Source organism: Ambystoma mexicanum, chromosome 12 (assembly GCF_040938575.1).
Source record: "Ambystoma mexicanum isolate Mex_15411 chromosome 12, UKY_AmexF1_1, whole genome shotgun sequence".
In the NCBI taxonomy this organism is placed as follows: Eukaryota; Metazoa; Chordata; class Amphibia; order Caudata; family Ambystomatidae; genus Ambystoma; species Ambystoma mexicanum.
In genome coordinates this window covers 31,965,337-31,989,415 of record NC_090936.1, presented here as the reverse complement: position 1 = coordinate 31,989,415, position 24,079 = coordinate 31,965,337, and the positions used below count along the sequence as shown (strand labels likewise).

The 24,079-nt window shown below is 47.9% G+C and overlaps 1 protein-coding gene across 1 annotated transcript in view; it reads left to right on the top strand.

Moving 5' to 3' along the window:
- Positions 1-24,079, top strand: part of MOV10L1 (Mov10 like RNA helicase 1) — a 1,432,366-nt gene that overhangs the window by 969,344 nt on the left and 438,943 nt on the right. Inside the window, exon 17 of the mRNA XM_069627860.1 lies at positions 14,409-14,555. Coding sequence (XP_069483961.1) covers positions 14,409-14,555 — 147 coding nt within the window. The remainder of the gene's footprint in view (positions 1-14,408; positions 14,556-24,079) is intronic.

Genomic DNA, 24,079 nt, shown 5'->3' with positions numbered 1-24,079 from the left:
TCTCCGGGCACCGGCGAACCCACAACGAGGCCTGGAAGGCAAGCCCTTCCAAGGAGGCGAGCCCAGTCCACGGCGCATGCGCGGAACCGCGACAGAGGTCTCCCGCGCATGCGCCGTAGGCCGCCGGGCCCAACACCCAACGCACCTCCCCTGGCGAGTCCCCAGACGCGAACGCGCGGGTAGACTCGCCAGGAGGAAAAGGGAGCGGCAGACTCCGGTCTCCCATGTGACATGACACTCATTAACAAACAGGTAGAGGAGTCTAACCTGTTTTGGAAAGCGGTAGATGAGGCACTAGAAACCGTGAAAAAAGAACACAAGACTTTGAAGTCCTTAAATCCGATTACTCAAAGGCCCTTTCAGCAGCGAGGTGGAAGCTCTCGCCGCTCTTTTCCGGGACAATCTTTCCCTCGTTCCCCTCACAATCAGTATGGAGTGGGAAACACATGGTCCTCAGGAGGAGTCGGCTGCCTCAAACCAATATCAGTCTAGAGGACAGCGCCGTGGCAAAGGAAAGGGTAGAAGCACCACCCCTAGAGGCTCACCGGCTCTAATCAGAAATGACTCGCCGATCCGGGTCTCCTCCCTGGTCGGGGGATCGTTAACATCATTCTTCCACACATGGGAGGGAATTGCCACAGACCAGTGGGTGCTCAAGACCGGCACCGACGGTTACTGTATCAAGTTCAGCCGACCACCTCGATACCGACCTCTGAAGTCCAGGCAACTGTCACCGGAACATTTGAGAATTCTACTGCAAGAGGTCGAGATCCTGCAGGAAAAGGGCGCAGTCGAAGTCGTCCCCATTCGACAGGTAATCAAGGGTATTTATTCAGTGTACATCCTTGTACCCAAAAAGGATCTCACGATGCGCCCTGTGCTAGACTTCAGCCCAGCGAACAAATTTGTCAATCCACAAAAGTTTCGAATGATAACACTGCAAGAAGTAATCCCACTGCTAACACAGGGGGACTACATGGCAACATTGAACATGACGATACCTAAGGTTCATGATAGGATAGAGGGCAAGCATTATCAGTTCAAGGTCCTTCCCTTCGGCATTGCCTCAGTCCCAAGGGTATTTACTAAGGTGCTGGCAGTAGCGCCGGCTCACCTGCGCAGGCAATCCATCCCAGTTTATCCTTACCTCGACGACTGTCTCATAACAGGGGATTCATACGGTACATGCCTTTCAAACACCCAAAGGGCTATAGATCTACTCTTCAGTCTGGGATTCAAACCATTTCTGGGTGCTCTGATTCAGACAGAAGACGGCCTAGTCTTCCCCTCCAACGAAAGGGTTCAAAACATGCTGTTTCAAACCCCTCAATATGTAACCAGTCGGGAGGTGATGGTACGCAAAGCCATGCGACTGTTAGGAATGATGGCCTACTGCATTTATTTAGTTCCCCCACGCACAAATGTGCTTGCACTCCATGCAAGAGTGGCTCAACAGCCAGTGGTATCAGGCCAGCGGACAATGGGACGATCTAGTGGTTGTCTCGGCAGCCCTAGTTCTCTCTCTCTGCAGTGGTGGTCGAGGGAAAACCTTGTGAAGGTGAAAAAAGTCACCACCTGCGCAGTAGAAGCCACTCTCACGACGGACGCATCTCTCATGGGGTGGGGGCTCACCTCCTCCAGCAGACGGCGCACAGCGTTTGGTCCCCAGCAGTAGCATCCAACCACATAAATCTGTTGGAACTGTTAGCAGTGTTCAAAGCCCTGAACAGACAGAGATGCATACACATTCTTAAAGAGTCAAGAAAGCCGAACACTAGATATTGCTACTCCAATAAATGGAAATGCTTCTTCATTTGGTGTAATTACAAGAGCATCAGTCCTATAGACTGTTCACCAACACATATTGTATCATACCTGACTCATCTACTGGACTCGGGCCTAGTTTTTAATTCCCTTAAGGTCCACTTAGCCACACTTTCAGCATATACCACGCCCCAGAAAAAGGTCTTGTGGTAGCAGATCCCAGTGATTAAGGCTTTCATGGAAGCGGTTAAAAGACTTCATCCCCCTATTTCAAAAACCGGCTGCCAGATGGGACCTAATTGTGGTACTAACTAGACTTATGGGATCTCCCTTTGAAACGATGCACACGGCTAGCCTTAAAGCACTCACTTACAAGACTGCCTTCCTGGTGGCAGTAACTTCAATAAGAAGAGTTAGTGACCTACAGGCCCTTTCAGTTCTAGACCCATTTGTCACTATGATAAGGTGGTTCTGCGCACTCGCCCACGGTTTGCGCCCAAATTCATTTCCAAATTCCATGTGCACCAGTCATTAGAACTACCCACTTTTTTCCAGAAACCCACTAACATGGCAGAAGGAAGCCTACACATGCTAGATGTGTGCAGTGCTGTCATTTATTATCTGGAAAAAACTAGACCACTAAGAAAAACCAACCAGTTTTTTGTCTCAGTGGGAGCTGGTATAGAAGGAGATCCTGTTTCTAAATCGGCCATCTCTAGGTGGATTGTCAATTGCATCACACTCTGTTACACTCTTGCCAAGAGAGATCTGCCCTTCAAGCCTAGAGCACACTCTACTCAGGTCACTGGGGCTTCCATAGCATTCATTGCAAATGTCCCTCTCAAGTCCATTTGCAAGGCGGCAACCTGGAGTTCTGTACACACCTTTACAAAACACTACTGCCTGGATACTCACTGTAGGTCTGATTCTCATGTGGGACAAGCAGTACTAAGACATCTCTTCACTACTGTTCATTCTCACCTCCCTCCTACAACTCCGGGTACTGTTCGCTAGTCTATGCACAGCAGATGTAAGCAGATTCACGAGCATCAGAAGACATGCATTGCTTACCCTAATAGCATTTCTGATGATTGTATCGGCTTAGATTCACATGCGCCCACCCTTACTCCCCGCTCTGATGGAATGAACATGGACATCTTACTACTACTTTTCTCTCTCTGTACTCACTCATGATAGTCATAACGCTCCCTCACAGCAGAATAAATACAATCTGAGGGACCTTGACGCGTGAGGGATTTTGGGTACACTTCATGTCACGTTAGGGAATGGTGTTACAGGCACGCCCATGTCGACGTCCCCTTTCATCCTCGATAGACAAGATGCAATACTCCATGATTACCACTAGATTTCGGACTATATGCACAGCATGTGAATCTAAGCAGATACAATAATCAGAAATGCTATTACGGTAAGTAATGCATGTCTTCTAGATTGCAGCCATAGTGTGCGCTAGGCGATCAATGTCATTTTCGCATTGCCAAAAGAATTGTGGGCGCACAACACTTTCGCCGCCAATAATTGCAAAATGCTTCTTTTTGTTCTTCTTATCAAGAATCCTCACCACAGTAGAGGTCTGTTATGCTTGAGCTAAAACATGGCGATGGTGCGCAGTGCATTCTGGGAGCGCCCAGAGCCATGATGGATATTTACTTCATGCTGCAGTGAAAAGCTGCACTCATTTTGCTGAGAGCTAGATTCACGATGCTGAAGAAAACATGCTTTCCAAACCTGGTATGCAGTCAAGGACATTTCTGCTGGGAAGGCTAACTTTGTTATGTCTTGTTATGAGCTATGGGACTGTTTTCCGTGCTGCTTGTTTTTAGAGGAGGGAGGCACTTTGCTCCTTGAGGGTACTGTCGGTTGACCCAGCTGGCAACCAACGGCAGCTCATCAATGCGCAAGTGCGTTGCCAGAAGGTTTGAGAAATCGCCACTCCTTTTTGAAGGGTGCATATATGCGTAACCCCTGAGCGGTCAGGTGAGACTTCAGCTGGAGGGGGGACGCTTCTGTCCGGCATACCTGTGGGCTGTTGTGCTCTCGGCCTGGCTGTTATCGGGGTCTTCCAGCCGCTTCTGGCGAGATGAGGAATCTAGTTACGCTCACGGTGATGTATTTTCTTTTGAATTCTTTGTTTCTTCTGTGATTTATTTCTATGTTATCACTGGTTGTTTCTAAGCTTTGAATAAATAGCCGTATAAGTGCTCATTATTTTCTAAGAGTGTGTGGTTGCAAGTTATTGCATCTTCCTGCGTTCAAAGTATTGGCTCCGTAATTGTACTGGTGATTTATGACTGTCCGTGCACTTTGGGAGAGCAATACATTTTTGGCATCACAAACAGGATATTTGTGATGAATTGTTTCAAATATTCAAGAATCTGTTTGAACGTAGATAGGATTCGGTTACCTTGCAAGCGAAAGTAATTTGGCAGTGAGTGTTGAACTGTGTTCAGTTTATTCCTTTGCCCGTGTGTGCGTGCTTGTGGGAGTGATTGCAGTGTGGAAAGAAAAAAAAAAAGATATAAAAAGGTTTTGTTTTGTTTGCCATAATGAGTAGTTTGTTCAGGAAAAAGAGTGTTACCGCTGGCGGTGAATGTTCTGATGTCATCATTCCAGGCTGGACTAAGCGTCCATATGATAAATTGGCCCAGGCGTGGGCATTCAGCGCAGGGCTAAGTGAAACATGGGATCAGGGATTGGGAGATGCTGATCCGTCTGATGTAATGGTGTGCTTGCAACAAGTTCCAGTGGAACTTGTCAGAGAATGTGCTGCATTAGGTAGGTGAGGTTGGGTTCTTTTGCATGCTTATAGGAAAATACATCAAAGGAATTTGGAAATGAAAAATTAGGTTTTGCGATTAGAAAGAGAGCTGGCTGCAGAAAGGCAGACTGCATTAATGCAGCAGATTCAAATGAAACTTTTTAAATATAAGGCTGACACATAACAGGCTGTGGCTGAGAGGGCAGCAGTCAGAGTAGCCCGGTATAAGTATAGGAAAAGACAGGGAGGGGTCAACCAAAGAAAGCTGGCAGCTGTAATCGCTACCGCCGGTGTGGACTGGGACCCGGATAAGATAGGTCAGTGATATTTTTGACTCCACCGGTCTAGAGAGTAGTTCCGCAAATGAGTCCGACCCAACGATGGAAATTAAGCAGAAAATAGTGGCGGCTAAGCCTGTTAGAAGACGGCGAGCCGGACCCCACCCGCAGAATCCGGCTGGTGGAGTGGTGGATTTAACCACGCTGGAGGATTACACCCAGCAGGAGTTTGGGGAAATTATTACCCGTTTGAGGCAAAAATCAGGGGAACCTTTATTGACATGGATGGTGAGATTGCTAGATGGGGGCGCTGCAGGGTTGTTGGTAGATTCCACAGACTCACAGCGTTTTCTACCCTTGTCAACTGACACCAATGTACAGGAGGTCTTAATGGCAGGGCCGCCCCCTGATGACAATGGTCAAGATGCCCAGGTGTCTTCGTTGCACCTAGCAGCCCAAGCATGTAACCGTAAATACCCCATTACCACAGATTGGCCTAGTGAGGAAACAAAGTGGTATACTTTGAGAGAGGCAATTCAAAAAGTCAGAGAGCATGCTATGAAAGAGGCAATTCACGTAGATGCTCCAGGACACATGGGGGACATGCCGCTCTCAGTTTCAACTCGAAACATGGTGATTAGAACTGTGCCACCTGCATACAAAAGTGTCATTATGACTTTGCTCGTAGGTATGACGGGCAAACCCACGGATGAGGTAGTGGATGCCATTCGGCAACTGGCAGATTTAGGGGAGTGGGACAAGAGTGATGACAAGCCATGGGAGAGAGAGGGGCGTAGTGAGAGAAGAACCGAAGGCAGGAGGCAAGATAGTAGAGACTCCCGAGTGTCCCGAAAGGACATGTTTCTGGCTTTGTTAAAAGATGGTGTGCCACGAGAAAAAATTGATGGCATTGAAACCAGAGTAATGTATGAATTATACAAAAAAAGAGGACTTGCAACCAAAGAGCGCTATAAACAGGTTAAGAAACGGGCAGTAACCAAGCCACAGGGGGACACCTCACCTTCCGCTCCTCCTGCGGAAGAACAAGAAGGGTCTATGGGGACACCTTCCCCGTACCAGCCAACATACGCTGATTTGAGGAAGGTGGTGAGTGCAATGTTAGAGGCGGAGTCAAGTCACACTCATTCAAAATTTGACTAGGGCTACGGCCAAGCTCCGGCAGCGGCTGCTCGCATAAAAGTTGATCGGCGGCCCCATGTTGATGTTAAGATTTTTTGGGGGCCAGGAAATACGCAAGGGGTGCGAGCATTGATAGACTCCGGGGTGGAGGCCTCTCTGATTCATGGCAATCCAGCACGATTTAAAGGCAAACAATTTACTATTACAGGTCTCGGGGGGAAAGGCGACCCCCGCAGTACAAACGAAAGTGGAGATGAAAATAGGCAATTTGAATACGCAGAAATACCAAGTGTTGATTGTCCCGATACCTGAATATATAATTGGCTTTGACATTCTGGAAGGGTTGACTTTGGGACTTGGAGGTAAAACGTACCAGTTTGGGGTGAGTGCATTGACCTGTACACCCATTACCTTAGGCAAATTGAAGATGCCCCCAGTGCAAGTGCCTGTGGCAACCAAGCGGGTAGCAATGAAGCAATACCGCATTCCTGGGGGGCACAAGGAAATTTCAGACACCATCAAAGAGTATGTGGAGGCGGGTGTGTTACGCCCTATCACCACCGCATGGAACAATCCTCTCTGGCCTATTAAAAAGGGGGATGGGTCGTGGAGGATGACGGTGGATTACCGTGAGTTGAATAAACGCAGTCCTCCCTTAGTGCCCGTGGTCCCAGATGCCATTACCCTGATTGAAAATGTCGAAAAGTTTGAGGGGACTTGGTATGCAGTGATCGATTTAGCCAATGCATTTTTCTCTGTGCCAATTGCTGAAGAGTGTCAAGCGCAGTTTGCATTTTCTTGGAGCGGGTGTCGGTACACCTTCACAAGGTTACCTATGGGGTACATACATAGCCCGACTATCTGTCACCGGCTGGTGGCAGAACACTTAGACAAGATACCGTGTAAACCTGACATACAAATCTCTCACTACATTGATATTTTGATTCAGGGCAAGGATGAGCACAGTGTGCAAAGTCAGTTAAATGTCATAATGGAAGGATTGAAGAAGGAAGGGTGGGAGATTAACCGGAATAAAATTGAAGGCCCAGCTGAAACAGTGATATTCCTAGGGATTCAGTGGCATCATGGGCATCGAGAAATGGTGCCAAAAGCCTGACGGAAAATACTTGAATTCACCACTCCAATGAACAAGAAGCAAGCTCAGCAGTTTATAGGGCTGTTTGGGTTTTGGAGACAGCACATTCCCCATTTAGGGCAGATATTGGCCCCCCTCTACATAGTGACACACAAGAAATATGAGTTTCAGTGGGGGGAATAGCAGCAGAAAGCATTTGAGTTGGCGAAAGACACCGTGCAGCAGGTGCTTGATTTATGGCCATTGAAGGAAGGTGAAGTGGAATTGAATGTGTCTGTACAAGACAATTATGCTAACTGGAGTGTGTGGCAGAAACAGGACAGGAAACGTGTGCCATTGGGGTTTTGGAGTCGTAAGTTGCCCGATGCTGGTAACTCATACACTCCGTTTGAGAAGCAGTTGCTGTCATGTTATTGGGCCCTTGTTGATACCAAGCAAATGACGGTGGGCCATGATGTATTGATGAGGCCAGAAATACCAATCATGCAATGGGTACTGAGCTCTCCTAAAACGCAAAGAAAAGGACATGGTCAAGAAGCCAGCATAATTAAATGGAAATGGTACATTCAAGACAGAGCCAAATCAGGGAAGGGTGGAGTTGCGAAATTACATGAGCAAGTAGCCAACATACCGCCCTCAGATTACATACCACCGGAAGTGCCTGAAAAACGTGAGTCTCCCGTGAAATGGGGAGTACCTTACAGCGATTTGACCGTGGAGCAAACAGAGCATGCCTGGTTCACGGATGGCTCAGCCCGATATGTGGGAACTGAGCGATACTGGAAAGCAGTGTCGTACAATCCCAAGACAAAAAAGATGTTGACAACGTCAGGGAAAGGGAAGAGCAGTCAGTTTGCAGAGCTTTACGCAGTTTACCAGGCATTGAAACAAGAGACCCTTGGTCGATGTCATGTGTACACGGATTCATGGTCAGTGGCGAATGGATTGGCAGTGTGGTTGCCAACCTGGCAAAAGAATGGGTGGAAGATTCATTCAAAAGAGTTGTGGGGAAAAGAACTGTGGCAAGATATTGCAGAAATGTTATCACAAAGTGAAGTCACGGTGTATCATGTGGACGCGCATTGTGCCACAGACTTATTAGAACGTTGGTTTAATTCTGTTGCAGACGAACACACCAAGATTTCATCTGTGGATGCAGAGGTTCAGGAAGACGATTTGGAGGGTTTGGCCAATTGGGCTCACCAGAAATGTGGGCACCTTGGAGAAAAGGCTAATATCAGGTGGGCAAAAGCTCGAGGAATCAGTATTCCTTTAGAGGTAGTAAAAACGATAATTTTGCAATGTCCAGTGTGCCAACACCAACAGCATAGACCTATCCCTCAAATTGTTCGGGGTACATTGCAAAGAGGAAAACTACCAGGTCAAATTTGGCAGATTGATTATATCGGTCCCCTGCCAATCAGTAAAGGTTGTCAGTATGCATGCACTATTGTGGATACATATTCAGGATATCTGATGGTTTTGCCGTGCAAGCGTGCAACACAACTGAACACCATCAGGTTGTTAGATCAGATCATATTACATTACGGAGTGCCTTTGCAGATTCAAAGTGACAATGGGTCACATTTCAAAGGCAAACTAATACAGGAGTATTGTCAGGAAAAGAGCATTGAGTGGCTTTACCATGTGCCTTATTACCCTGCCTCTTCCGGGCTGATTGAACAAATGAATGGGTTGGTGAAAGAACAGCTGCGCAAATCTGGAGATGGCAGTTTGCCAGGTTGGCGTGATCGTGTGTTTGATGCGGTGCAAGTACTAAACAATAGGCCTGTGAATGAGCATGAAACTCCTTTGATGCGGCTAATGACTCCTACTTTACAGATTCAACCCAATTCAGTCAGAGAAACCCTATTGTACTGAGAAATTACCCCTGGTTCTTTAGCTCCCTATCTGGCGACTCCAGAGTCATCAGGGGTAGACTTGCATTCCCATGAAGAAATCAGATTAGACCCAAGAGGGATTGTTGTAATTGAAACATGGATTGGAGTACAAATTCCCCCAGAGCATATGGGATGGATTGCCCCTAGATCTGGCCTAGCATTGAAGGGAGTCCAAGTGTTGGGAGGGGTAATTGATGCCGATTACCAAGGCGAGATCAAAGTCATCCTGATGAATAGTGGGGACCAATTGTTACTGATCCACAAGGGTGATCGGGTGGCCCAATTGATTATCATTCCCGTTAAGTTGTCCATGATTAAGAAGGGGGAGCCTCCTACAGTGTTAACTACCCGTGGGGACCGTGGTTTTGGCTCTTCAGACAGTATGGTACCGGGTGCGAAGGTGTGGGTGGAAAGGCCAAGAGGCCCACCAGTGCCCGCTGATGTCATTGCATCAGGCAAAGACCAAGTAGTTTTAGTAATGGATCCCGGTAGAAAGAAATGGCAATATGTGCCCGCAGACAAATGTTACCTGAGAGAGTGATGTACAACACTGATATCTCTTTTCTGGGTTTGCCTTGTAGATCCTGTGTCTGGCCGGTGTAATTGTGGTACTAAATGGACTCCATATGGGAGAGTTAAACGGCATGCTGCTACCAATGAAAAATGTCACATCTGTGCCAGTGATCAAGGGGATACTGATAATGATGAGTAATGCTGTCCAAAAGCATTCTTATGCCGATGCCGAAAAGCCAGCCAGACCGAAGACATGGATTTGTGAAATGCGGCAAACACGTCAGGAGCAAGTGAAAACAACCTTGATGCCAGTCATGCGAGAGGCATCTTCAGGACGGCGAAAACATTCTCGCATGATTTCACAAACAGAGAATATGTGGATATATCTGGCACAACAGGTGCTCAACATTACGCACTTTTGCCTTACTGATGTGCCCAATGCTGAAGCCTTATTGACTACGTGCTTAGTAGAAGTGCCGACGCCAGTTCCGGTTTTAAAGCATATTTTCGCTGTCACACACAATGATTCTTTGGTTCAAGATTTTGATATTAGGCAATCTTTTTCCATCTATGAATACTGCAGATTTTGCCAGGAGACAGATCGCAAATGGAGAAATTTGACACGTGTTATAACCTATAATATAACCCAAGGCAATGTGTGCTACTCTATGACATGCAATTCAAAAGAAATTAGCAAATGCCAACAGATCAATTTAACCAAACAGCAAAATCAGTGTTTGAGCGACGATTATGTTTGCGAGTGCCACGCACATGTAGCAGCATGAATAACACTGTCTTGTAATCATACAGTGATAGCTGCCAGTCATCTGAATCATGTGAAACTTCCAACAGGATGGCTTTTTTCATGTGGCAACATCACATACACTTATATTCCTGCTAACATTTCCGTAGGTCCATGTGCCTTAACTCGATTAGGACTAATGATGTTTCCTTTACACCCAGCGATAACTCGAGGCAAAAGATCAACTTTCGAGTCTGTGGGTCTATCCCCCGATTGTGATTTACATGTGCATTTGTTATCAGAAGCTGAGGTTCTAGCATTAACCCTTTCATTAGTGGGAGTTTGGGGTTTAGCTGTTGGGGGGGTTACAAATCTTTGATCAAATTAGCATGTCTAGTAGTCAAAAGACTTAATCATACTTCTCAGGCATTAGAAGAATTACTCCTTGATAGTCAAGTTATTAGAAAAGCAACTTTGCAAAACAGAGCTGCTGTTGATTATCTATTGCTAAAGCATAATTTAGGTTGTAACGCAGTTGAAGGTATGTGTTGTTTCAATCTAAGTGACCATTCACGATCCATTGAAAGTCATATTCGAGGTTTGAGGGATCTCATTTCTCAAGTGTCCCAAGATCATACTGGGAATTGGTGGGATTGGTTATTTTCATGGATTCCTGATGTTGGGGGTACACTCTGTTATGCTTTTGCTTGCATTTGCATTATATTAGCTATCATAATAGCTTGTTGTTGTATTCAATGCATTCCTAATTTAGTTTTAATATTTCGTCGGTTCCAGAGACTGGCTCCTCTGCCACTTAGCTATGGAAGATAAATATCCAAGGGTGGAATTGTTATGCTTGAGCTAAAACATGGCGCTGGTGCTTAGTGCATTCTGGGAGCGCTCGGAGCCATGATGGATATTTACTTCATGCCGCAGTGAAAAGCTGCACTCATTTTGCTGAGAGCTAGATTCACGATGCTGAAGAAAACATGCTTTCCAAACCTGGTATGCAGTCAAGGACATTTCTGCTGGGAAGGCTAACTTTGTTATGTCTTGTTATGAGCTATGGGACTGTTTTCCGTGGTGCTTGTTTTTAGAGGAGGGAGGCACTTTGCTCCTTGAGGGTACTGTCGGTTGACCCAGCTGGCAACCAACGGCTGCTCATCAATGCGCAAGTGCGTTGCCAGAAGGTTCGAGAAATCGACACCCCTTTTTGAAGGGTGCATATATGCGTAACCCCTGAGCGGTCAGGTGAGACTTCAGCTGGAGGGGGGATGCTTCTGTCCGGCATACCTGTGGGCTGTTGTGCTCTCGGCCTGGCTGTTATCGGGGTCTTCCAGCCGCTTCTGGCGAGATGAGGAATCTAGTTACGCTCACAGTGATGTATTTTCTTTTGCATTCTCTGTTTCTTCTGTGACTTATTTCTATGTTATCACTGGTTGTTTCTAAGGTTTGAATAAATAGCCGTATAAGTGCTCATTATTTTCTAAGACTGTGTGGTTGCAAGTTATTGCGTCTTCCTGCATTCAAAGTATTGGCTCCGTAATTGTACTGATGATTTATGCAAGGCCCGCCAGGGCTTAGCTTCGTTTTATGTGCCGAAACGCTGCTCCAGCAGCAGGAAACGTGCGGAGAGGAGGTGGTAGGGGAACACTGCTTGTGCTCTGCCTTCTTCAGCTGCAATGGTAGAGAACAGCCTCGTCAAGGGGCCTCGATGTGGGCCTTTGGTTGAGGGGGCAGGCTTCCATCTGGTGGTACCTCTGATTGGCTAAAGGCTTGGAGGCAGCCAATCACAAACATGCTGCTGGCTGGTTAGCAAAAGGTGGCTCATGGAACCTAGGAAGGGTCGGCCATCTTGTGGTGTGAATGGATTTGCACTGCGGAATGGCCAAATGGCCACAAAGAAGGTAGTATGCCTTCTAGATTGCAGCCGCAGTGTGCGCTAAGCGATCAAGGTCATTTTCGCATTGCCAAAGGAATTGTGGGCACACAACATGCTCACTGCTGATATTTGCGAAATGCTTCTTTTTATTCCTATCAATGATCCCCACTGCAGTAGAGGCCCACCAGGGCTTACCTTCGTTTTATCTGCAGAAACGCTGCTCCAGCAGCAGTACACAAGCGGTCGGGATATGACCTTTGGTGCCTTATTCTGCCATCTGATTGGGTATTCTAAATTCTTCTCCCTCCTCCGTTCACTGATACTGCTTTGGGAGTCTGTCAAAGATGTGGAATACGTTGGAGGACACAATCCATTCGAAGAACAAGTTACTTACCAACTGGTAACGTTCTTTTGATTGGATGTTCCTCCAACGTATTCCACATCGCCTTCCCATCCTGCCCCTCTGAAGAATTTCCTATGTTCTTGCAGCTTGCGTTCCCGCGAGGCTAGGTGCAGTCAAGCAGATGACGTGTACGAGCATGTTACACGTTATGGTGGAAAAAACATAAACTGAGGCTACGGGCGCCGTGCATCCTATTTATAACATCCTGCAAGGTCAGCCTCTATGGAGGCCTTCGAGGGACACAACACCATCGACGTAGGGCGCCCTCTGCCGAAAAAATTTCCAAAGCAGCAGAGCTGTGGACATTACATGTCAAAGATGTGGAATACGTTGAAGGAACATCCAGTCGAAAGAACGTTACCAGTTGGTAAATAACTTGTTTATATAATCCAAAAGGGCCAGTGTAGTTTCATTTTTTGGATGGAGGCCAGACTGTTTACTTTGGACTTTCCATTTTACCTTGAGCTCCCTAGTTAATTTTGTTATGCAGGGAAATCCTTAGATTAGGGATTGCGAGACCTGTTTTACTTATTATTTCAATAAAACCTTAGCAAGAATGACAAAAACTGGTCTGCCTCCTTCTATTGTTCGACCACAGAGGTCAGAATGTTGGTGAGTCCTATTTCCTTGCCCCTTTCCTTCTCTTTCCCTAATGACTCTCCTTTACACAGTATCAGAGAGCCTCTAGTGAGTAATAATCGGTTTCAGAGAAGAGTAATATTATAGCCATATACAGGCTATAATGGTTATATTTTACCATTTTTACTGGTAAGCGGAGAATGTATCTTACATTGTTTGTCGAAGAGTGGTGTAGATGCCACAGGACGCAGTTTGGTTTATCAATTAGTACTTATTTCTTGATGCCGCATAACACAGGATGACAGCTTATCTTTAGAGCAAAACAAAGAGGTGATGGCTGGAAGGTTTAGGACTAATCTTTAACCTCTAAGCAATTGCTCTGGGCAACCCTCCAGACTATTGTTCTTTGCCTGCCAAGCCATTACAGAAAGAGGAAAGACCATATGCAAATCAAGCTTGCTCCCACCCCCAAATGGGCAGACCAGCCCGAACCGCTAGGTCATATCCCTTCTGCACGAGACCACAAGCGTCCCCAGACATGTTTCAGTGTCATCAGTGAGGCGTAGTTTGGGTCTCTAGACCCAGCATGCACAGTGCCCATGTCTGGGCACAATGTCTGACTCAAGTGACAAAGCAAAACAAAGAGGTGATGGCTGGAAGGTTTAGAATGAATCTGAACCTCTGGCAATTGCTCTGGCAAACCACCACACCATCGTTCTTCAGCCTGCCAAGCCATTTCAGATAGAGGAAAGGCCATATGCAAGTTAGACTTGGGATAGCTGGTGATGCTTGTGGTCTCGCGCAGAAGGGATGTGACCTAGAAGTTCGAGCTGGACTACTCCTTTGGGGTACGACCAGGCCTGGTTTGCATATGGTTTTTACCCTTCTGTAATGGCTTGGCAAGCTGAAGAACTATGGTCTAGAGCTTTGCCCAGAGCAATGGCAGAGGTAAGGATTATTTCCAAACCTTCCTGCCATCACTTTTGTTTTGCATAAATGTATATTTAGATCACAGTTTGGGGAGTGCATGTAACTCGAAATTCATGATACTGGCAACCATGTTTTTCCCCTTTGTTTCTTGAATGGCAACAAAAAAGTAAATAACAATTATGTAAAAATGTGTTTATAAAATAGAGGAAAGGTGGTAGGGGAGCTGCACATTTAGATAAGGATGCTTTCTTCATGTTCTGCTTCAAGTGCAGCAACTTGGGCAGTTGGTCTAACACAGCTCTAGTTCTTACTGGCTTGGGGATAAGCTTCTCCCTTTTTTTAATTTTGTGAAATGTTTATCTACTGATGCCTCATGCCATGATATACCTTTTCTCCTGTAGATCCACTATGCATTACCAGACAGCCGAATACTGGTTTGTGCACCCTCCAATAGCGCAACTGACCTTGTGTGTCTGCGGCTGCATGAAAGCCAAAAATTGGGTGGAGGAGCTATGGTGAGAGTCAATGCATCAAGCAGGAATGAGGAGGTATTTTATTGAAATTATTTGCCTGTTTATTGACTGCGAAACAACAACTGACAATGTACTAAGGTATATAGAATTAATTCTTAGTTATAATGAATAATATTATATATTCTGTTCTTTCCACGCCCAGCGCGGGGTAACTTGCACCACAGGAGCACTACTGAAAAACAATGTTCTTCATTTATTGAAATTTTGTATAAGATTTATACATGCAAACCATAGCAATGTACAGGTGTCATTTGCAGAAGACTATTATTCGAAAATATATTTTGCAGTACCTCCACCCTCCCTGACCCTGTTCCTCCCCTCAACTGCTCCCGGTTTTAATATCTGAAGTCAAAATAAAGAGTACATCTGAAATTAGCAAATAAAAGCCCTTGCAGAACATTAATAACCAGAGTGACGTCTCTGATGGTAATCTGTGTAGTGTCCAAGGGGAGAAGGAACAACAGACTTGTGACAAACGACGGGGTAAAGAACTTCCTGTCTATAGAAATGGATCATTGGGTGCTTAAGGATGTCTCTGAGTCATTAGGGAGTTAATTTTCCTCAAACTGTCACAAATCCAGGGAGTTTTTCCCTTCTCCCCAAGGGGAGCCACCTTCTTTGGAACTAGGGAGGGGAGCCTGCTATGCAACACCCTCCCTAGGAGAGAGGGCAAGTGGTATCCAACTGGGTATGACCCCTTCTCTGGGAACAAGGAATGCCCTAATGACAGCAACACACCCGCCCCCTTTTCCGTACAGTCTGACATGTTTGTAGGATATATGGAGACTAAGCAGTACCATTATGTGCAGGGCCCTTTTAAGGTGAGAAGCTGGGTTTCTAACTTGGATATGGTGCTGACTTACACTGAGCATCCAGACAAACAGGGTTGCTTCTTGCAATTCACAAAGGAACTTAAAAACCCGCACAGAGCCAAAAGGGAGGAGAACATCTGCCGAGCAGGACAAAGCTAAGCCAAGTTGGGCCGTGCAGGGGAGGAGTCCCGTGCAAGATGTACATTGAGGTGAGAGAAGGACCTCGAAGCTCCTTCGAAGACCAAGTCCCCTAGCACCATGGGACCACTGAGGCAGGGAGCAGTGTCCTCCCCGTCAATGAATGCAACCCGCATCTGGAGACTCTGAGGCCACCAATTCCCACACGGGGAAGCTAATCCTGGACAACGTCCAGGAAAGATGAGCGGAAGAACAACCACTGCCAGAAGAGCCCATTGCCTGCGAAGTGCCAATTGAAAAAACTGAAGAAGCTAGATACGCCTATCGTCCATGACGGACTATCCATGAAACAAGGAGCGCCGCCAACACCCGTAGCCTGCGTGAGGCTAATCAAGGAACCACTGGGTCAATAAGACGTGTAGCTGGTGAAGGGCAAACAGAGGAGTTCAAATGGTAGGAGATGCCCATAGTCTCTGAAAACCCACCACGACCGGGGTTGAAAAAGCCCAGGGCCTATCCGAGGCCAAAGAAAAAGAAGCATACAACCTGCAAGCACTAAACTAAGAAACCACAAGTGTTGCAGGTGGCCATGGCCTGCAAGGGGTTAACCAAAGAACTGCAAAGGTGAGAGACGCTGATATCCTAAGTGGAACTAACACAAGTGGGGATGGAGAAGCCCACTGCCTTCCTGAGGCCAGAGACTCAGAACGACCAGGATACCTCAGAGATCAGCATTCTTAGAAGGGGCCTTTCCAGGCCCTAATGGACAATTTCCAATAACCCCCAGGGACAGGGTGAACGCAGGTACCTAGTAAAGGCCGTTTTGAACAAACTTGTTGGTGACATTTTGGTAATTTGAAAAGATGCTTTCCTTTGAGCTTTAACAGACTCGAAGTTCGTCGTGAAGAGAGCCTACTAAAGAGTCTTCAGAGACTTCATGCGCCAGTGTGTGTCGGTCAGATACCAACTTCCACTGAAGTCCCCTGGTTGGAGGAACCCTGCTTAGAATTCTTTTCGATCTTTTTTTTTTCCAGAGTAGGTTAGTGATCAGTCAGTTTAGGATTCTGGCCGAGGACTTCACTTATTTTGCGACATCCTGACGAGCACCCTTTTTCTTTGTATTGTATCACAGAGATTTCATGTTAGCAATTGGGACTAGAGAAGGTTATTCTTTAAGTTTTTTAATAAAGGTCTGTTTGAACCATGTCCGGCTCCCGTATTTGGCATACCACACAACCCATTGACCATTCTTTTGAAGATCCCTAGCCATTTGCTTTCTTCAGCCTGGGTTACTAGGTCTTTGGGTCAGATTAGACCAACACACACCGGATATAAGGTATACCAACTTAACACAAAAGGCAGATCATTATGTACAAACTTTGTCAGGATGATGGGTTACTAAAAAACAGTGAAACATGTTCCTTAACTAAAAGTCCCAGAGCTATATCCGTACTCTTATTCACATGCCCTTGGTGTCCACACTCGCATACGAGATTTTCAATTCACTCACTCTCAGTGTAGCTTTAATTGTTTCTTGACTTAGACATGATGATTCCAGCGATACAAAAATCTTATGGGTCTCTGAATCTTTGTCATGCACGCTTCCTGGGTCAAGATTTTGTAGGATTCCCCCTCCTATCCTAGGTTTGTTTGTAGATGCTTTGCATTGCAATGTTTCTGCCCATGCCCTAAAGCTCTCTGTAGGTGCCTTACGGATGAAAGTCATTGTAATTGCCCCCACTTGCCTATCTGGTTCTAATTGGTTGGATTTTCCTCACGCTGCCATGGTTTTTGTCAGGCATCAGTAACTATAGGCCTCAGTCAAGTGCAGCCCTTCTGACCTTGAGTCAGCAGGATGGTCAGATTCTTAATTTCTGATGCTTGTGAATCTGCTTAGAATTACATGCTGTGCATATCGTCCGACATCTAGTGATAATCCCAGAGTATTGGACCTTTTTTTCAAAGATCGCAAAGGGACATCGACATGGGCGTGACTGTAACACTATCCCTAGTGTGACGTGCCGTGTACTCAAAACGCATTTATGCGTCCAGATCCCCCAGATTGTTTTTTTCCACCTTTCTGGTCGGTCGCTTAATGCAGAGCTCGTCTATCGAGCTTTTATTGCTAGTTACTGCACCTTTGGTGCACTCATCGCCAGCCATCCTCGACGACTGTTCGATGATCCTTTCGACGGCTGGTCCAATTTTACTGATTGTACACCTCCTGCGACTCGACAGCTGCTTTCTCGGCCATGGCCCTCCGGCTCGGCCTTACAGTAGGGCAGAGTGGGGACATGTTTTCTACTGACTATTCTCTTTGAGAATGCCTTTTCCTTACCACTCCTCCTCTTCCTCTTCCCATCTGGCTGCTTTTTCACTCCATTATGGAGCGTACTCCCTATAAATTGTGACCGTCTTTTAACGGCAAATTCCTGTGGAAGAACACCCACAGATGGTGTGACTGGTGTTTCCCTCGTGACCACAATGAACAGCATTTCAAAGCCTGGAAGCTCTTTTGGCCTAAGACCCTTAAAGACATGCTTACCGAGCGGTGGCCGGCCTATGCTATGCAGGCCGAGAGTCAATATCCAGCTGGTGCTTCGGGCAAGGAGTCCATAAGCAGCCACAGGTCCGATTCGGAGCCAATAGACTTAACTGTGGAGACTACCTATTCCCGCGTGTCCATCCCCGGCCCCGATGAGCATGCCATCGGCAGTGCGATGGGAACTTCACACCTGGCGACAAGGCATGCATCCTCCCCAAAAGGCTAAGCACGCAACCCCTCAGCCATTGCCAACAGATAAGTTGAAGAAGCCATTGGTGCTCCTAGGCCCGTCTAAGGTTGAGGCAGGACCTACTGGACCGCACAGTTCAGTGCCTGCGTCCCCGCCATCGTGGTAGGCGCAAGGTCCTATGGCTTCGGCCTTACTGGGGGCTGTCCTTAGAACCTCGGCGCACATGGCAGTGGTGTCGAAAGATGTGCCGAAATGCACCTCCCTTGTTTAAACACTTCCCAAACTGCGAGAGAAGCTCTCATGGCTCTTGCCCCAAGAAGACCTACCCTTTCCCCGAGGGGTATTCTCCAACCTCTTCACATCTGTCACAGGCTCTGCAACCAGACTCGGTTGCGCCTAATTCTCCTTTTCCTCCCCTTGATGAATCATCTTCCTCTACATGGACAACCGAACGTTTTGAGGCTTGTATGGAGAAAATGTCAGAATTATTACATTTTTGGATAAACTTGAGGAGGTTCTCAAGAGGCCACAGCCTATGAATGACTGCCCTAGTCCTTTGAAGTCCCGCAGGCATCACTCTCCTGGGGCTCACTTTTCCTCTCCACCTACGCAAGTGAACCTTGATCCTCCTCAAGACATCTTCCAAGATGATCAATCTGACCCTGATGATGACCTCTATTATATCCCGGATCGGGATAAGATCTCACGGGACCCAGTCTCTCAAGACCCCCATGCCTGGACTCCTCCTGATGACCAGGACACTTGACCAACTATCCCTGCCCATGAAGCTGAACCGAACAATATTTTTCTGGACGCTCTTCCCATCTCTGAACCCTGGGAAGCTTCTCTAATTGACGACCAAATGTAGTTTAACACCCTCTTCAGGAAGGCTGCGGACCACTTTAAGATCGTGACACAGGAGACAGTGCCTGACTTGGACTTCGTCAAGGGTACAACGTCCTTTCGTCGCAGGATGTTTTTTCGCTGGGTTTTTTACCATGATTTTCTTTTCGAAAAAAAACATCGAATTTCTTTAGAAAAGGGGGGGTTGGTGGGGATCCCCCCACCCCCCAAAAAATGTCATGTGTTTTTTTGAAAAAAAAATCACGGTAAAAAACCCAGCGAAAAAACATCCCACAATGAAATGACATGGAACCGTTGAGGATATCCTCAAAGAGAAGGTCTTCATCAGTCAAGCCATCCCGCTTCTGAGCTCTGTTAAGAAACGTCAGGCTCCCTCCTTACTTACGTCCTCACTTACTCGGGCCGTCAACCCGAGAGTTGAGTACATTTTCCGCCCTGCATCATCTGACCCTTTATATATCAGTGCTTGTGCTGTTCATGATTCCTTGGTTGTGAGCACCACATAGAAACTTAGGGGGGTTACGTTGTCCTAATCGGAGTCACCTCTCGACAAGGACTTCAAAAAACTTCATCCTCTTGGGAAACGCGTTACTCCCTCAGCTACTTTCAGCACCTGTATAGCTAATAACACTAGTCTCCTGGCCAGCTATAACGCTGTGCAGTGGGGAGTACTGCACGACGGCCTGCAAAATGTTCCACGGCCTACTCGGTCTCAGCTTCTGGCAGTGGTGAACGAAGGGTGTCGGGTGATGCAAAACATATTAAATAACACCCTTGACTTGGCGTAGACCGCAGGAAGGGTACTGGCAGAAGGCACCCTATTTAAGCACTATGCATAGCTCAAGAACTCTGGGTTTAATCCAGAGACACAGGCTTCTCTTATCAATAAACCTGTGGAAGATTCTGTACTCTTTGGCAAGGCGGTAGACTAGACCCTCAAAACCACAAAAAAGGAATATGAAACACTGAAGTTACTGAATCAGATATCTGCCAAGCCATTTATTGAACTGGGGCCCTTTAACACCTGCCGGTCCTTTCGCAGGCGATCCTTCTCTCGCTCATTTCAAGGTGCCTATGTAATGGGAGGGTCACCCTTTTCAAACCCCTCAAAAGTGGGGATTTCAGCCTGGCAGGGGAGAGGGAGAAATTCAGTAGCCAGTGGCTTCCCTGCCCCAGCCAACAAATGACTCAGTGGTGCAGGTCCCCTTCCATGTTTCCTTGGTAAAGGGACGATTAACATCTTTCAACCACACATGGGCGGCCATCAGCTTGGATCAGTGGGTCCTCAAAACCGTCAGCAGCAGGTATTGTATAGAATTCCTACGACCACCCCGATACCACCTGCCAAAAAGCAGGCGGCTGGTGCCAGAATATCTACACTTCCTTCTAGAAGAAATCCAGATCCTGCTGCAGAACGGATCAAGGTCGTCCCAGATCTTCAGGTAAACAAGGGCATTTATTCAATGTACTTCCTTGTACGCAAAAAGTATCTAACCATGCACCCTGTTTTAGATCTGCATCCTGCAAACAAGTATGTCAAACTGCAACATTTCAGGACGACAACTCTACAGGAAGTAATCCCACTGCTACAACAGGGGGATTAGATGGCCACCTTGGATATGAAAGATGCATAGTCTCATACTCCTACGTCCCGTCTCCTTTCCTCCACCCTTGTGGGCGTCCCCCAATATGGGGATGGTACCGGAACCTTTGGCAGTGAAAAATGTTGCTTCCCGTTTAAATTTAGTATAGTGCAGACTCGGGTGTGGGAACACCCCACCAATGCCCTGCCTTCCAGACCTGGCAGCCAGCGCGGATCCTATTTTTAGCTTTCCGCTTGCTCCCCATTTTGTTATTTCAATCTTGCCTACGGTGCCTTGCTTCCCCCGACACATGTTAGCTGCAGGAGATTTCACGAGATGTGCCTCATATTACCGCTCGTTCTTGGCCTTGGACCACAAAGCACACTGTCTTAAGTGTTTGGGGCCCGACTATCGCTGGGACACATGTTCGGCTTGCAGTGCTCTCAGTCTCAGGGCATTGAAGAATCTTTTGTCACGGTAGAGGAAATCTTGCACACCTCTCCTCCGCCCCACCTTAAGCACTTCGTCTCCAGGACCTCTCGTCAAGACAAGTTAGGCCCTCTGTTCAGCACTGCTCCACAGTGCAGCGACTCCTTCCTCAGGGTTCCCCAGGATTCCCACAGACAGGGGTTCCTCGCATTCATGTTCTGGGAGTCCCGAGACCTCTAAGGCTATCGGCTCCCAAGCTGAGGGGCTCAGGGGCCTACCAGGCTGCCCTCAGAAGGGCGATCAAGTTCATCCTCTTCTTCATCCCCTAGGGGTAAATGATCGTCGAGTGTTGCCTCCAAGAGTCTCTCCTCGGCTCAATCCACCACGGCTACCGGCACAGGTGCTGAGGGCGTCCAGCCTACCGGAGCTCGCTCCGAGGTCATGAGTAAAGGTGTTTCTACTACCGGCCAGCCGGCTGAGGGCTCAGCGTCTAAGTGAGTGATCTCTGAGGTTGACGCCTCTGCTTTGGGTGCAAGACCCAAGCTGTTTCCTCCCGCATCTGAGGCGTCCCTTGGCTCAGGGCCTTCGTGGCCTCCCACCCAGGGTGTGACACAAGGCTTCAAAATGGCAGAGAGGCACGTGGCGGTACCTGTCGGGCCGGTGGCCATCTTTGATCCAACTTGGGGCCTGCCAGTTCTTTCACCAATTGAATGGGCTTTGCAGGATGATCCCAGCCCCCTTCCCTCTAGAAGCGGCAGCGGATCCTACGGTGCAGGCTTCTGGTCTCAGGGATACATCTACCCATCACAGACTTACGGTTACACGCACCAGGTGCCTCACTGCTTTGACCAGGAGCGGAGACCCAGTACCTCGGAGTGCCGGGACCCTGGGGATTCGGTGGCTTGCGAAGACAGTTTCTTTGAGCGCTTCCTCTTCCTCATGCGTTCCCCTCAGATCAAGGGGCTCCTGAAGGATATTGTGAAGGTCAACCCGCAGGTGGTGCCTCCGCGGCTCCCGCCTCGGTTCTCCACTGGTGCCAGTCCCATCACCGGTCCAGGCTCTACCTGTTGTCCATACCCCTCCTCCTCATGTACCACCAACACCTCCCCCTCAACAGTCGTTGGACCTGTCTTCGGCTCCAGACGTAGGGGGGACCCCATCGGCACCAGTGTGCCAGCGCCCGGACTCCCCTCGGTCTGTAAAAAAAAGGGGTGAGGGGCCATGAAGATGATGACGCCCAGGACGATACACCCTTGGCATCCGTTAAGGTTTTTCATGACCGCCTTCAGGGCCTGGCAGAGTTCTTGGGGGTCCCTATGCCCGAGGAAGCCCCCCAGGAGCCAGGAATGGTAACAGAGGTCTTGGTTAAGCGCACCACTATCTGGTTTGGCATCCCTCTCCAGAAGGATGTCCTGCAGGTGGCGCGAAAGTTCTGGGAGAAGCTCAGGGCCAACGCCCAAATGAACAAGAAGTTGGACAGCAAGTTCAGGCTCCCACCGCAGCCACATTCTTCTGTGGTGGCTGCGGCCTCCTTCTATTCTAAACCATCGTCTTTGTCATCTTCCACGGCAGTCACCTCCAGTTGTCTCTCCAAGGGTCCCAAGCCTTTAGGAGAGCACTGTTATGCCATCTCAGGACTGCATCTGCTGCAAGCCAATGCAGGCGCCCTCTTGGCTGTGGCTAGCCAGAAGCTGTGGCGGGAGCTTGGTGAATTTGACCTCCCCTCGGAAAAGCAAGCCTCCTTCAAGGCCCGTCTGGCAGAGGCCGGGGCCATTGCGAAGGACCTCATGGAGTGTTAGGTCTCCCACATTGACACAGCCAGCAGAGGTTTGTGCCTTGGTGTCGAGATGAGGACGACATGGAAGCACGCCACTAAGTTTTCATCTGACGTGCATGAGTGGATCCTTGATCTGCCTTTCGAGGGTGTAGACCTTTTTCATTCTTCAACCGATGACAAGTTGACAAAAAAAGAAAACTTCAACTCAAACCGCCAAGTCAATGGCTATCCTGACAAAACCTAGACAGAAATCCTTCCCTCAGTCCCAGAGCAGCACTGAGTTAAAACCTCACTTTTTTTCTGACTTCAAGCGGTTTAGGGACTGTGGTAAACAGAGTCCCGACAGGTCTCGCAGCGACAATAGGTGGAAGCAGCAGAGGTCTTTGTGCGGTTTTTCCACTCCTCCTCCTCTGCCCCCGCCTCTGACGCCAAGAAGACCCTATCCTTAGTCTCCACGGGCTTCAGTCTGGCGCTTCCTTGGCCCCTGCCACGCTCTCCTCCTCTTCATCAGATGGGGTCCCCAGCTCTTTTACGGGAGGTCCTTTCGCTCTTGGAGATGCAGACAATAGAACTGGTTCCTCTTTCAGACAGGGGCTCCGGTTACTATTCCAGGATTTTCGGTACCTAAGAACAACCAGGCTGGCCCGAGGGTTGTCCTGAACATGTCATTTCTAAGTCTGTCTTTACCGATGGAACGCTTCAAGATGATTACTCCCGCGCACATAGCCGAGTCTCTGTGCGCAGGGGAATGGATGTGTTCCATGGACCTCAAGGATGCCTTCCTGCACGTACCCATCTACCAACCGCATCAGAAGTTTCTGTGGCTCACGATTATGTTGTACCACTTTCAGTACAAGGTTCTGCCCTTTGGCCTTAACTCGGCCACTTAGGTCTTCACATAGCAGATGAACGCTGTGGCGGGCCTTCTCTGCTTGGAGGGCCATCATCTTTACCCTTACTGGACTACTGGCTGGTCAGGGCGGGGTTACCGGAGGGGGGTGTCTCACTCCTGCCAGAGACTGGCTAATATCCTTCTTCAGCTAGGGTTTTCCCTCAACCAGAGAAAGTCACAGTTGTGCCCACCTCAGGAACTTGTCTTCGTAGGGGTGTGTTGGCACACTATGATTCAGCAGTTGTTCGCTACGCCCGAGAGGCTCCTGTCCCTCCACAAGGCGATAGGGCACTTTCTGGCAAACTCGTC